The 14,897-nt window shown below is 46.2% G+C and overlaps 1 protein-coding gene across 1 annotated transcript in view; it reads right to left on the reverse strand.

The window, feature by feature from the left end:
• Ermp1 (endoplasmic reticulum metallopeptidase 1) overlaps positions 1-3,764 on the reverse strand; it is a 46,999-nt gene extending 43,235 nt beyond the window's left edge. Inside the window, exons 1-2 of the mRNA XM_036209138.1 lie at positions 3,358-3,764; positions 1,690-1,991 (exon numbers count right to left, since the gene is read on the reverse strand). Of these exons, the coding sequence (XP_036065031.1) occupies positions 1,690-1,991; positions 3,358-3,683 (628 nt within the window). The 5' untranslated portion in view covers positions 3,684-3,764. The remainder of the gene's footprint in view (positions 1-1,689; positions 1,992-3,357) is intronic.
• Positions 3,765-14,897: the final 11,133 nt, after the last annotated feature.

Raw genomic sequence — 14,897 nt, forward strand, 5'->3', positions numbered from 1 at the left:
AAGGCGCCAAAGCTACAGAGAAACCCTGTCTCGAAAAACCAAAAGGGAAAAAAAAAAAAGAAAAAAAAACAAGTTTCCAATGACTCACAGCAATGAACACTACCAAGTAAAGATATATGGACTAAAGGGTAAACTGTGTGACTCACCTGGCCATACTACAGCTTCCATGAAGATTTTTTTTTTTTTTTTTTTTTTTTTGGTGTGTGTGTGTGTGTGTGTGTGTTTGTTTTATTTTTATTTTTATTTTTTGGTTTTACTTTTAAATTTTGTTTTGTGGTGAGGTTGCAAGGGCAGGGGGTGGTGCTATGGGATGTTCTCTATGCTGTAAATGTGTTGCTCTGATTGGTTAGTAAATAAAGTGCTGATTGGCCAGTAGCCAGGCAGGAAGTATAGGTAGGACAAAGAGAGAGAAGTCTGGGAAGTGGAAAGCTGAGTCAGGAGACGCTGCCAGCCACCACAATGAGAAGCAAGATGTAAAGTGCCGGTAAGCCATGAGCCATGTGGCAACTTATAGATTGATAGAAATTGGTTAATTTAAGATATAAGAACTAGATAGCAAGAAGCCTGAGCCATTAGGCCAAACAGTTTAAATAATATAAGTGTCTGTGTGTTTATTTGGGTCTGAGTGGCTGCAGCCCTGGGCGGGACTGGAGAAAATTCCAGCTATAGGTTGGAGGTGAGGGGACAGGGAAATGAGTGGGATCAGATACATGAGGTGAAATCCAAAGAATCAATAAAAACTTAAATTAAAAAAAAGTATAGTGGTATTTTATTTGTATTGAAATGTGATTTTACTTGTATGTTAATAAAGTTGCCTTGAGGTCAGAGCAAGCCAGAGCAGAAGCTGGGCGGTGGTGATGCACGCCTTTAATCCCAGCACTTGGGAGGCAGAGCTAGGTAGATCTCTGTGTGTTAAGGACACAGCCAGCATGGCAGACACACGCCTTTAATCTCAATACCAATCACAGAAGACCTGGAGGTCTGTACAAACAGGCAGTGACGAGGAGGTCACTATAAATAGACAGGATACACAGAAGTAGGTCTCTGGCGGAGAGGAAGGACAGCAGAAGCAGTGAAGGGTAAGGTTTTCCGCTCTTGCTCTGACCTCGTGGTTTTTAACTCTGCAATTGGTTCTGTGTTTCTTATTTAACAAGACGGTTACATCTACAAAAAAGTTCGATTTAGTGGATTCACACTGATCTGACAGCTATGCATCATGTCGGTCACATCAAGTTCTCTATCTTGCCAGTGTCTACTCAGAGCACAGTGTTAAGTGTTCTACCAGTATGTCACATCCTCAGTGGGTAGAAACTGCTAGAAGTAATGTCCTCCAAACCACGGACTCCTTAAATGCAGGCTACTGGAACCCTGGCTGTGTAAGCACTTACAAATGGACAGACACCTTGGTAAACGAATTAAGCTACTTCAGTCTACCAAAAACATCTCGTGTTCTCATGGGGCTAGTGGGGTACTGTTTAATAATTATAATAACAACAGTAATAATAATAATGAACTTAAGAGAATATTAAATTGTTAGACTCTACACTGACAATTACCTTGCCTCCCATCACAATGAGAAAACGTTGGTCTAGGAAAAATGGTCCCCACAACTGCTCAAACAAGCCAGGGGTAAGTTTAAAACTTTTTGGGCTGTAGTGATTTTTAAATGACTAAAAAACAAGTCCATACCTGGTGAATTTGCCACTGAGTCAAAGTGACAGTTAGCCAGTACAGCATGCTGGGCTCCACCTCGGGGTTCCAGCTTTACCACAACATTAGTAATGTTGTCATAGTAGCTTGTAAAGCCTCCCAAGAAGTCAATGCTAAAGGAACCCGTAGGCCTTTGTATATCCACTGAAATTCTGTGGAGGCTGTTGCTTTGTACTTCAATGTGTTTGATCTGCTCCAAAAGGTACTGTACTGTCAGAATTTCATTTTCTGCACTTCCTGTAGTCCTGGGACCAATGGCTGTTATGTGTTCCAGATAATCCCTGGAAGAAATCAAAAGGATGATGATGACAATCTCCTGCAAACTTAAAATGAACACATCTTGGAGCAACTTCCTCTATGCTTCCCCCATACCTCAGAAAGTTTAGTTCTTCTGACTGCTCACATAAAGGAAAAAAAAAAAAAAAAAAAGCACTACCCTCCCCCATTTCCAAGATATGGTTTCTGGCTGTCCTGGAACTCCCTATCTAGACCAGGCTGGCCTCCAACTCACAGAGACCCACCTGCCCCTGCCTCTCAAGTGCCGGGACTTAAGGCACTTTAAAAACTAAAACTAAAAATAATTCAGACATTCCAAGAAAATTACCTGGAAGTTTCATCACTGCATATTGCATCCGAGGAACTAATGCTTTCATTTTTTTCCTCCATTGACTCCACATCAAATCAGTACCAAGACTAGGGCTTATATTCAGTATGTGTGTCTGCTGAAAACTAGACAGGAAAACACTACTTCACAGGCTACTTATGGATCGTTCCTTACTGGGTCTAAGTGGCAGAAACCGATGATGAGTAAAATCATGGAAAACAGTTAAGAAATAAGTTTTCCATACGTTACATCCAAAGAAGCTGCTTTTAAAACACAGCCGCAGTTCAACACTGTCTACTGGCTTCGGATTCATCTGGTTTAAGACACAAGTTACAATATCAAAGAGTTCACCTTCCCAAGTACATCCGAGGTCGTTTAAAAAGGTTGAACACTATACAATCCCTAGTACAGAAGAGCCACAGACCATCTGCGAACTTCAGACTAGTAGGCAAAATTCTGAATGGGTGGTCTCTAAGGAGTGTCCGCAGCTTTCGGATTTGGGGGCTGGGTGCTTGGGAAGGCAGCACACTCCATTACCCCTTTCCAACACCATCCCCCAAAGGCTTTATAATGAATGCAGTCTTGGTTACATACACCCCACCCCCGAATCGTTTTTTAAATTCAGAGAACTAACTGAAGTAAAAGAAGTGGAAGTTGCTCCAGAAAGAGGAGGGGAGGACGGATGACAGGAGCGTGCTAACATCCAATCATCGGCAAGCGGGGCAGAGTGGATGGTACAGCAGACTCGCTCCACCTGGCCACCCCGAGAAACCGAAAGGGAGAGAGAGGCTGCACGCCCCGGAGACCGGCAATTCAGACCCCAGAGGGACGCGCAGGACCATCCCACTTCCCACCCACGTGCGCCCAGGGACCCCGGGACTCAGCACACGAGTGCCCGGCACCGCGGCGCCACACTCACCCGCCTAGGGCTCACTGACCCGGGGCTCACGGGCGCGGGACTCACCGACCCCGGCCTCCCTCCCCACCCAGGGCTCCCCCGCCTGAGGCAGCAGCGGACGCGCCGCCGGGCCGGTCGGCCGTACCTGGCTTGGTGCGCGTCGAACTCGCCCTGGAGCCCTGCGGTCCGGCTCAGCACCAGGCGCTGCAGCGACAGCTGCACGAGCGCCCGCAGTGCGAGCAGGTAGAGTGCGAGCGCCAGCACCGTGCGCGCCTCGGACAGCGCGGTCCCCGCGCCCCGGCTTGCGCCTCCGCTCTCCGGGCTCCTCCTCCCCCGCGTCCTCCCGCCGCCGCTCGCATCCTCCTGCGCTGAGGCCTCTCTCTCCCGGTGCGGCGCGGCCGCCGGTCCCTCCCGACGCTCCGCTGCGCCGCGGTGCCGCCTCACGGCCGCCGACTCGGAACTCCATTCCATGGCCGCGACAGTGGCAGCCACCAGCCTCAACCGCCCCGGCCCGCGACAGCCCGGGCCGCCGCGGCCGCCGCAGCGCCTCCTAGTGAGCGGACGGAAACTGCAGAGGGCCAAACTTCTTCTGATTGGCTCGTCCGCCCTGCGGCGACCCAGCGCTGGAGTCCGGGCGATCTTTGGTGGCCCGGGCGGGGCTTGGTGGGTGTGCTTGCTCCTCTGCCTGGTGCCCTCAGAACGGAAAAGTACCCGTAAACCTAAGAAAACGAGCAGCCCCTACCAAGAGAAAAGAGCGAGGCCGCTTTTAGCAGAATGCACGAGGCATTTATCCTGCACTGGGCAGACGAAGACTCGGTTTGCCTCTGAGAAAGTAAGATTCTAGCTACAAAAACAAGAAGACTTCACATCCGGCTCTGGACTGTCGAACAGGCTTGCAATCCCGGCACTAGGGAGGATGGCCACTGGAGGATCCCTAATTCGAGTCCAGAGTGAATTGGATACGTATGGAAGACCCTGCCTTTAAATAGATAGATAGATAGATAGATAGATAGATAGATAGATAGATAGATAGATAGATAGATAGATAAAAATTTAAAAGGTTGCATGTCTAATCCCAGCACTCAGGAAGCATAAAAGGGAGGATTTACACAAATTAGAGGCCTGACTGGTCCACATAGAGAGCTCCAGGCCAGTTAGGGCTACAGATGGCGAAAGGGAGAAGGAGGAGGAACAAAGAGGAGGAGGGAGACACAGAAGCAGGTAAACGGGGCTAGTGCCCCCCTCCTCCAAACCCTGCCCCTCAGAAAGCCCGCCACCTCGGATCCATTGATCTGCCATGTGATTTCTCTTCTTCCCCCAAGATCACCCGGGAACGCCTTGCTCAGATTAAACCTGGTTTTATTAATTCGGCTTGATTTGGCTTATTGCATCAGCAGAGAAACCCATTACCGGGGATTCAAAATACTTATCAGAGCCATCTCCTTTTAACAGATAAAATAATAGCTATAATTTAATGAATAGCTGCTGAGTCAAGCAGTGTGCTAAGTACAGACTTTGAAAAGAAAACGTTTTTGTTCCTATTTGATATCTGAAGAACATAAAGGCAGCAAATGGAAAATGAATGGGCTCCCGGGACAGCCTTCTGTTCCACTGTTCCACGGGCACTCTGGAACGAAAGTTCTGAAAAGATGTTCTTGGCCCAAGAAGATGGATCACAAGGTAAATGTGCTTGTCCCCACCTTCCCCCAAAGCCTGACAACCAGAATTCTGTACTATGAATAAATGCTATGTAGAAGTGCTATGGTAGAAGGAGAGAACCAATTTCTACTAGGTGTCTACTGACCTACACACACACACACACACACACACACACACACACACACACACGTGCAAGCAAGCACTTGCAAACATACATATCATGCAAACACATCATATAAACACAATTGTGCTGGCCAGCCTTATGTCAACTTGACACACAAACTAGAGTCATCTGAAAGGAGGAAACCTCAATTGAGAAAATGGCTCCATAAAATTTGGCTGTAAGGAGGCTGGAAAGGTGACTCAGTGGTTAAGAGCACTGACTGCTCTTCCTGAGGACCGGACTTCAATTCCCAGCACCCACATGGTGGCTTACAACTGTCTATAACTCCAGTTCCAGGGGATCCAACCCTCTCACACAGGCATACATGCAGGCAAAACACCAATGCACATAAAATAAAAATAAATCATTAAAAATAAAAAAAAAGATTCACCTGTAAGGCCCATTTGATGCCATCCCTGGGATGGAGGTCCTGGGTTCTAAAAAAAAAAAAAAGTATGCTGAGCAAGCCATGTGAAGCAAGACAGTAAACAGCACTCCTCCATGACACATGCCTTTAATCCCAGAAATCCAGCCTTTAATCCCAAGGATGGCAGAAAGTAGAAAGATATATAAGGCATGAAGACCAGAAACTAGAAGCATTTGGCTGATTAAGCATTCAGGCTTTCGAACACAGTTCAGCTGAGAGCCACTGGGATGAGGACACAGAAGCTTCCAGTCTGAGAAAACAAAACCAGCTGAGGAACTGGCAAGGTGAGGAAACTGTGACTTGTTCTGTGTCTCTGATCTTCCAGTATTCACCCTAATAACTGGCCTCAGGTTTGATTTTATAAATAAGACCTTCTAAGAATTCATGCTACACCTCTGCATCAGCTCATCCCTTTAGGTTCCTGCCCTGAGTTCCTGTTCTGACTTCCCTCAGTGATAGAGTATGCTATGGAACTGTACGTTGAAATAAACCCTTTCTTCCCCACGTTGCAATTTGTCATGATATTTGATCACAGGAATAGAAACCTAACTAAAATACCTACAGAGAGACTGTTCCAGGCAGAGGGAGATGAGCAATCTTCATAGGCAACACTGAGAAAGACTGTAGTTAAAACAAAATGGGCTAGGAAGGGCTCTGGAAGAGGTTAGCTAAGAGCAGTAGCCAGGGGGCAGCACGTGGAGGGCTTCCTGGCTCCAGCAAGGTCTCTGGGGGGTTTGAAACAGAGCAGCACAAAAAGCCCACCGAGAACACTTGTCTAGTCGTACCCCAAGACCCCAGCCTCAACCTCAAGATAGCTCAACCAAAAACAGACTAAGAAAGCAAACACTGAACCTAGATTTGGGCTTCCCATCCCTGGTTCCCTGGTCCTTTACACAAAGCCTCATACAGCTTATACAGGATATCCCTTATACACCCTTATGTAGCTTTGATCTCTAGTTTTACTTGTGTGGAAAGAAGACTGAAGTAAATTGAAATGCGTACTCTAGTTCCCCCATACTAAACTGATGAGGAGGATAAGATGGAGGTAAAGGCTTTGCTAGCCCTATCTGATGGGCTGTTGATCATTGGGGCTAAGTTAGTTATCTTTCTTGGCAGACGATTATGTTTTTCTTCTGTGTCAGGGTGTTTCTTCTGAGACGGAGTTAGGCTGATGAACAAGCTCCAGAGCCTTTCTTTCTTGCTCTCTTCTTCTTGTTTCCCAGTCTCTTAGCTAAACTGAAGATGGCAGACCTGTGCCCTGTCAGCACACAGGCTGCTGCACAGCTGACATGCCTTAGATGAGCTCCACAGCTTACGGACCTCCTTCCTGTAAGGAGAACCTGCTCCCCAAGTATGGTTCCTTGAGCTGAAAGCTGATGGAACGCTTGTTACCGTGTGTTATATTATCATTAAAATCAAGTGAGGCATCAAGCCAACAAGTGAGAAGACCGTTGCAAAACCAGTTGCAAAAGACAGAAACTATGTCAACGCTAGGAAACAATGAGAGTGAGGTAGATGCAAAGGACAAGCCAGGAATCCCACATGCAAGCGAGAGCCTGCCTGTCCACTGCAGGGGGGGGGGGGGGGATGTCGCTGAGGCTGGTCTGGTGGTGTGCTCACTGTCACTGTATCGTGGATTTGTTTCTTGGCTTTGTCTCATGTATCCCAGGCTGGTCTCAAACTAGCCAGCGATTGATGACCTGAACTCTGATCCCCTATCTCTACCTCCCAAAAGTGTTGCTCATGTGCCATCTGCCTGTTTTCTGTATCACTGGAGATCAAGCCTGAGGCTTTGTGCCTTTTATGTAGGCACTGTACCAACTGAGTCACATCCCCAGCCCAGAAACTTTATAAACGAGACAGAGTTACATGGAAACGACTTAGCATAGAAAAGAAAGAAGAAATGTCTAAGCAGGTGGATCTCTGTGAGTTCAAGGCTAGCCTAATCTACAGAGTTAGTTCTAGGACAGCCAAGGCTACATAAAGAAACCCTGACTCAAAAAAAAAAAAATTAAAATAGACAGATTCCCATCAAAATAGAAATGTCAGACAACAGAAACATTGCATTATTGACTTCACAAGATTAAAAATTGTGTACATCAAAAACAGTCTCACACACACACACACACACACACACACACACACACACACACACACGGAATAATAGAGCTTGGGGAGATGGCTGAGGACCTGCACTTAACCCTACAGAACCCACCAAAAGGCAGGCACAGAGTGGCCTGTGACCCCGTGGAGGTAAGACAGAGCACAGGGACTCTCTGGGACTTGCTGGCACTGGCTGGGCTTTCAGTGTGCGCCTAGTGCACCATGAGACCCTGTCTGAAAAAGTAAGGTGCACACTCACAGGCACACACAAATGAAAGCATACACATACCAACAAGGAGGAAAAGAGAAAATAAAAGACAAGTGACCCAACACTGGGACAGAATTGACAAGTATGAAACCCAAAGCAAGGATCGTGTGTCTTGTTTGTATGTGTTGTGTGTTCACAGATTAGTAAGAGAGACTTTACTGTAAATGTGCATATACTGTTCATCCTTAGTATCAAAGGAGTAGATGCAGACATGTAACTTACGTTGAGTAGGTTAGATTTTAAATAACGAGCAATTCTTACAATTTTCATTAATAGAACTTACATGATGTTGGTAGGATATATTTTGAATAAATCTCTTGGAAAGCAATTATTTAAGGTGTACAGGGAGCCCTACAAGAACTCACAGTTTTGGGTAGTGATTTCTTACATAGAGATCTGTCAAAAATGTGCCTTTTAAAAAGAGACATGAAGCTGGACAGTGGTGGTGCATGCCTTTAATCCCAGTACTTGGGAGGCTGAGGCAGGTGGCTCTCTGTGAGTTCAAGGCCAGCCTGGTCTACAGAGAAAATTCCAAGACAGGCTCCAAAGCTACAGAGAAACCCTGTCTCAAAAAAAAAAAAAAAACCGAAACCAACCAAACAAACAAATAAATAAAAAGAGACATGAATTGTGCATGTGGTTTATGTCTATAACCCCAGTATGGGAAGTTTACCATGATCCTACATATGAGTTTTAGACCTGCCTGGGCTACAGAGTGAAACCTTGTTTCCAAGGAAAAAAGAGAGGGGGGGGGAGGGAGAGAGGGAGGGAGGGAAGGAAAGCAGGAGCAAGCCCAGCACTGTAAAACACTGAAAATAGAAAGGTGATTTTAGCATCTCGAAGAGAGAAGAAAGGTCAAACAAATCGTAGTATATTCAGTTTGGAACATGTAGATTTAGAACAACGTTGCTGAGTCGGTCTCATGAGTCGGTCTCATGTGGAGACAGGATGCTCACATCACAAACACCAAGAATAGACATCAGAACAACCATGTGTGCCTGCATGCACACACATTTGCAATAGACAGTGTCTTTGGTGATTTTTTCTTCTCTATTTCCTCCTTTTGTGTCTTGAGTTCAGTGTTCAGAAGCTGATGTTTAGAGCACTGTCACCTCAATTCTCAAGACAAATTATAATTAATTATAGCATGGATGTGATCCAACAAGGTAATAAAATTATCAAAAATTTGATAATTTTGGCTGGTAGTCTTCAAGTACTTCTGTCTCTTTTCCTCCTTCCTCCCTCTCTCCCTCCTTCCTCCTTCCCTCCCTCCTTCATCCCTCCCTCCCTCCCTTCCTTCCTCCCTCCTCCCTCCCTCCCTCCATCCCTTCCTTCCTTCCTCCCTTCTTTCCTTCCTTCCTTCTTTCCTTCCTTCCTTCCTTCCTTCCTTCCTTCCTTCCTTCCTTCCTTCCTTCCTTCCTTCCTCTGTCTCTGTCACTATCTCTTTCTATCTGTCTGTCTGTCTGTCTGCCTCTCTTTCTTCCATTTTGCTTTCTTCTTCTATTATTGTTTAAGTAAGATAGGGTCTTGGCATGTAACCCGACTTCACAGTGATCTTCTTGCCTCTGGCTCCTGATGCTGGGCAATACTTCACCTGGCCTTCTTTCTCTTTTTTCTGTCTTTTTCTTGTTTTCTCTGACAATATTAGGGATCAAAGCCAAGGTCCCACATGTCAAGCAAGTGCACAAGCACTAAGAACATCTTGAGGCTCAGGCAGATTTCTAATCTAAAAAATTTGAAACTTCAATAAATTGCTGAACCAATAAAATAACAGAAGGGAATTTTTCCTTCTTTAAATCCTGCCATTGGCCAGAGAGAATTGGTGTTTTTAAATGCCTCTGGCTTCTAGGTTTTCTTTTCCATCCTTTGTAGCCTATTAGAAAAGAACCCAGCAAACTAAATGTCTTTGGGCATTTATTTGAGGGTCACACATCCAGCTTGTTTGTATTTTTCCACTGAGCTCAGGGGAGGCAGATCACTTGATACCGAGAGTGTGTGACTCAGCTGTTTGGAGGGTGGGAACACTGAATTAGCCCCATATTGAAAATGGGCTGTTCAAGTCCACTTAAATATTCATGAAGTGTGTGCTTGCCAGAGCATATCTACCCATGCTTGCCCAAAATACCAGCCCTCCCCATAATCTCACTTAGCCTGTGAGTGAGCGGTGACCTTCTTTAGGTCCTTGCTGGCCCAAAATAGCTTCTGCAGCTGCTGTGTTATCAAGATGCTCAGAGGAAGGAGACCACAGTGGATCTTGCATGAAAGTATGACCAGTCTCTCTGTGCGGGAGACGGCAGAGCCAATAGCAGGAGAATCATCTGGTAGCTTCCTGTGTCTTAGACACCTTGGGCATCAGACTCTAAGGCCTCCTGTAGACTGTGATGCCTACTTAGACCCAAATTATCAGCCATGGTGTCCCCAAGGTCTTCCAGGACTTGGTCATATGTCCAGCAGTACATAGAGGCCAACTGTGCTGGAACCCAGGCCAGATGGCCCTCCATGAGCGTCATGAACATCAGGCCTACCATGCTGACTTCCTTCCTGCTCACCCTCCAGGCCTGAGGAACATGGAGCACCTTGCCACTCATGCTGTGCAAAACAGAGCCACTTAAAACTGCTTCCGCGCCTTGTGTTCCACTAAGCTGTAGAACGTCTGAGAACTAATTGCCTCACCTACCTGTGCTGTCATTTTCCCCACTGGAGAATTAAAGCTAATAGGATTTCTAAGACCCTTGACCACGTGCATGGTGAAGGTTCATCTTGTCTATTGCTATTCTTCTGGGGGAGGGGTGGACCTTAATCTGCATGGCATTATTGAAATGGAAAGAGTGTCTTTCAGATCCTCCAGTTTTCCCTCTGCAGTTGGCTAGATGGATGAAAAGAAGCAGAAAGTGGAGTCTGGAGAGAGGGCCCAGGGGTTAAGAGCACTTGTTGCTCTTCCAGAGGATCCAAGTTCTGTTCTCAGCACCCCTATTGGGCAACTCACAACTGCCCAGATCCAAAGACCCAGATATCCTGTTCTGGCCTCTCCAGCACCAGACATGAATATAGCACACAAACATACATGCAAGCAAAACATCCATACACATTAAAAAAGTTATTTAAAAAAGTAGGGGAGGGGGACGGACAAAAGGCTTGACCATGTCTTTTACAGAAACCTAGTCTACACTTGTTGAAAGGCAACTTGGGACAAGAAGAAAAGCTGCATGTGTAGCTTTGCTTGTTAAGTGCTCCTAACAACCTTGTTTAATCCTACACATGTGCTCATATCCCTACAGGCACTCACCTCTTCATTACTACCTTCTTTTTTTAAAAAATTAAGAAATTCTATATACCAACCACAGATCCCCACCTCATTCCTCCTCTTAACCCCCCAGCCTTCCCCTACTAGCCCATCCCTCCATTCCTTCCTCTGAAAAGGTAAGACCTCCCATGAGGAGTCAGCAGAACCCAGCACATTCAGCGGAGGCAGGACCAAACCCCTCTCCCTGCATCAAGGCTATGCAAGGTGTCCCACCATAGGTAATGGGCTCCAAAAAGCCAGTTCATGCACCAAGGATAGATCCTGATCCCATTGCCGGGGGGGGGCTTAAATAGAACAATCTACACAACTGTCTTGCCCATGCAGAGGGCCCTGTCCAGTCCCATGGAGGCTCCACAGGTGTCAGTCCAAAGTTCATGAGTTCCCTCTGGCTTGGTTCGGTTATATCTGTAATTTTTCCTCATCATGGTCTTGATGCCCCTTGCTCATAGAATCCCTCAGCCCTCTCTTCAACTGGACTTCTGGAGCTCAGCCTGGTGCTTGGCTGTGGATCTCTGCATCTGCTTCCATCAATTACTGGATGAAGGCTCTGTGATGACAGGGCATGGGGATAGGGAGAAACCTAGTTTGAGGAAGTTCCCAGGAATCCACAGGGAGGACCCCAATTTAGACCACTAGCAGTGGTGGAGGGAGTGTCTGAGCTGGCCTACCCCAGTTATCAGATTGGTGAATTCCCTACCTGTTACTACTACCTTCTTGATGATAAACCTCATAAAGAGAGAGACTTGTTTTCTTCCTTCCTCTCAAGGCTCAATTCCTTTTGCTACATTAGGAATTGATAAGCAAAAATCCAGAAGTTCCAAGAATACATCCTCAGTTTCTTCAATTCAAAATACTTATTCACAGACAGGTCTAGTGGCGCACCACATTTAATCCCAGCACTTGGGAGGCAGAGGCAGGTAGATCTCTGAGTTCAAGGCCAGCCTGGTCTATGGAGGCCAGGGTGTCTAGGGGACTGCCAGGGTTATATTGGGAAACCCTGTCTCGAAAAGCAAGCAAGCAAACAAACAAACAAAAACCTTTCTTCACAATATAACTCAGCCACTAGGACTGAGGTATTGGCACATGCTGTTGAGGCATCGAGCCTTGAAAATGTGATGTTAGCCAGAGCACAGAAGCTCATTGTCTTCTTCATCCACAGTAAGAAGGAGAGGCACACCACAGTTGGGGACAGAGGCAGGTGGAGGGGACAGAATTGATGCTTAACATCTATGAATGACTATTCAGAAGTGGAGAAAATGTTTTGGAACCAGACAGATGTGTCAGGCTTGAAGAATATGGGAATGTTCTAAATGGGTCACTTTTAATGTAGTTAGTTTTATATGATGTAGAAATATGAGAAATCTAGGCCTTAATGTAATGTCTCAGGGAGTAAAGGCACCCGCCACCAAGCATGAGGACCTGACTTTAGTCTGGTACCCTGACGGTAGGAGAGAACCAACTCCCATAAGGTGGCCCCTGATTGCTGTTGGTGCTGTGGTACATACCCCTTCCCCACTTCCCCAAAAGTGAATCTAGATATGGAAATATAGCTCAGTAGTAGTGTACTTGCCTAGCAGGTACAAAGCCCAGGATTTGGTCACCAGAATTGCATAAACCTGGCACAGGTGCTTGCCCATAATCCTAGCACTCAGGAGGAAGAGGCAGGAGGATAGGAAACTCACCCTTAACTTCCCAATGAGTTCAAGGCCAGGCCTCACTACAGTAGCCCCTCCAAACAAACAAACAAAATGTATCTTCTCCATATGATTCACAAATGGCTATGGTAAATAGAAGTCTAGAAGATTTCTTAGTTCCAGAGATAGACACCTGCCCAAGTTCATCTCAGTAAAGCTGGTGTCAATGTGCTGCTCCTGCTATACACTGATGCTAACAAGCACCCTGGATGTCACTAACTGAGTCTTACTCTCAGACAGCTCCAAGTACTACGTCAGAATGTCTGACCTCCACTTTTTAAGGAAAACAAACAGATCTTCTGCAGAGATGTTGATTCTTTTTATTTTATTTCACTTTATAGATACGGGTGTCTAGACTGCAAGCATGTCTGTGCACCATGTGTGTGTTTCCTGCCTGAGGAGGCCAGAAGACAGCGTTGGATCCCCTAGAACTAGAATTACAAACAGCCGCCATGTGTGTCTCGGGAAAGCAGCAGTACCAGTGACCACTGAGCTATCTTTCCAGCCCCGGTTGATTCTTTAGGAAAAGCAAAGGAAATTGGCCACTTTATAACCTAAAGGGCTGTTGTTTGTGTTTCATTTTGAGGCAAGGTCTCTCTGTGTAGCCCAGGTCGCCCTTGAACATCATCCTGCCTCAGACACCTCTTGTATGCTGGGATTAGAGGCAAATTGGAACACACCCAGCACAGTCATAGTTCTTAGAACCATTGTCTTCCCAGATCCCAGTAATACCTTAGCTAGGTGTCAGATTCATGATCGAGAAACTCCTGAAAGGCTGAGACCTCAAGTCCAGAGAGTTAGATGCAAAAGCCAGAGTGACAGGCCAGGTGGTGGTGGTGCATGCCTTAATCCCAGCACTCAGGAGGCAGAGGCGGGTGGATTTCTGAGTTCGAGGCCAGCCTGGTCTGGTCTACAGAGCGAGATCCAGGACAAGCTCCAAAGCTACACAGCAAAACCCTGTCTCGAAAAAATAAAACCAAACCAAACCAAACAAACAAACAAAAAGTCCAAGTGACAAATAGACTTCTATAGTTTATTACTATTCTAAAGTGCAATCCCATCAGCAAAGAATTGGTGGTTTATTTAGAAAGTAGAACAAAGCATTATCAGTTCCAAAGGGTACCCTACTCCTCACCCTGCTTCACTGACTAGATCCAAAATTGAGTCTAGGCTCAGCTCACACTGGACTACAGAAGGATTTCTGGTGGTTAGATAAAAGCCAGCATCCTCAGGAACCTGTAGCAGAAGGAACATATGTCTCTCCATTGGCATATATCTGTGGCACTTATTAAAGTCCACGCTGGCCTCCAGGTTCCTTCAGCCCCTATTCACCCATACTTGTTCTGTATCTCAAAGCTCATGCTAGCATCCATGCTAGCCTCCTGGCCCTTCTCACCCCCTCTACCCTAAACTCTCAGGCTGTTCCAGTTCATGGGCTTTCCTCTCCTCTGCTACTCATCTGCCTTCTAACCCACATGATTTTTCTATGCCACTACTTCCTTAGCCCTGGCCACGTCCAGTTTGCTTCTTTTCCACTCTGCTCTGGCCTCTTCCAGATGCCTCTAGATTCATTCTCTCTCTCTCTCTCTCTCTCTCTCTCTCTCTCTCTCTCTCTCTCTCTCTCTCTCACACACACACACACACACACACACACACACACACACACACTCACTAAAACCTTCCCCCTAGTCATGGAGCAGCCTTTTGGTGGTTTCTTTACTTCACCCTCTTTTACAAGCATGTATAAACCATTTCCTGATTTGGATTTTTGAGGTAAGATAACTAAACAAGGCAGCTTCAAGTTTCTGGGTGGGGGTGGGGTGATGTGGGTTGGGGGCTGGGGAGACAAGAACCTGGGTGAACTGCAACCCCAAGACCCACCTAAGTCACCAATAGCTGGTTATTGTTCTGTGGAATGTGGACTTACAAGATCTGAATCTTCTGTTTTTCCCAATAAATGGCTGCACTTGAGATATGTATGTGAAACTTTTGCTCTGTTAATGTTGGCAACTCTTAAAAAGAGAGGATCACTGTATGTGCCAAACACAGCAGGCTTACAAACTGGAT

The sequence above is a fragment of the Onychomys torridus genome, chromosome 1, assembly GCF_903995425.1.
Source record: "Onychomys torridus chromosome 1, mOncTor1.1, whole genome shotgun sequence".
Taxonomy (NCBI): domain Eukaryota; kingdom Metazoa; phylum Chordata; class Mammalia; order Rodentia; family Cricetidae; genus Onychomys; species Onychomys torridus.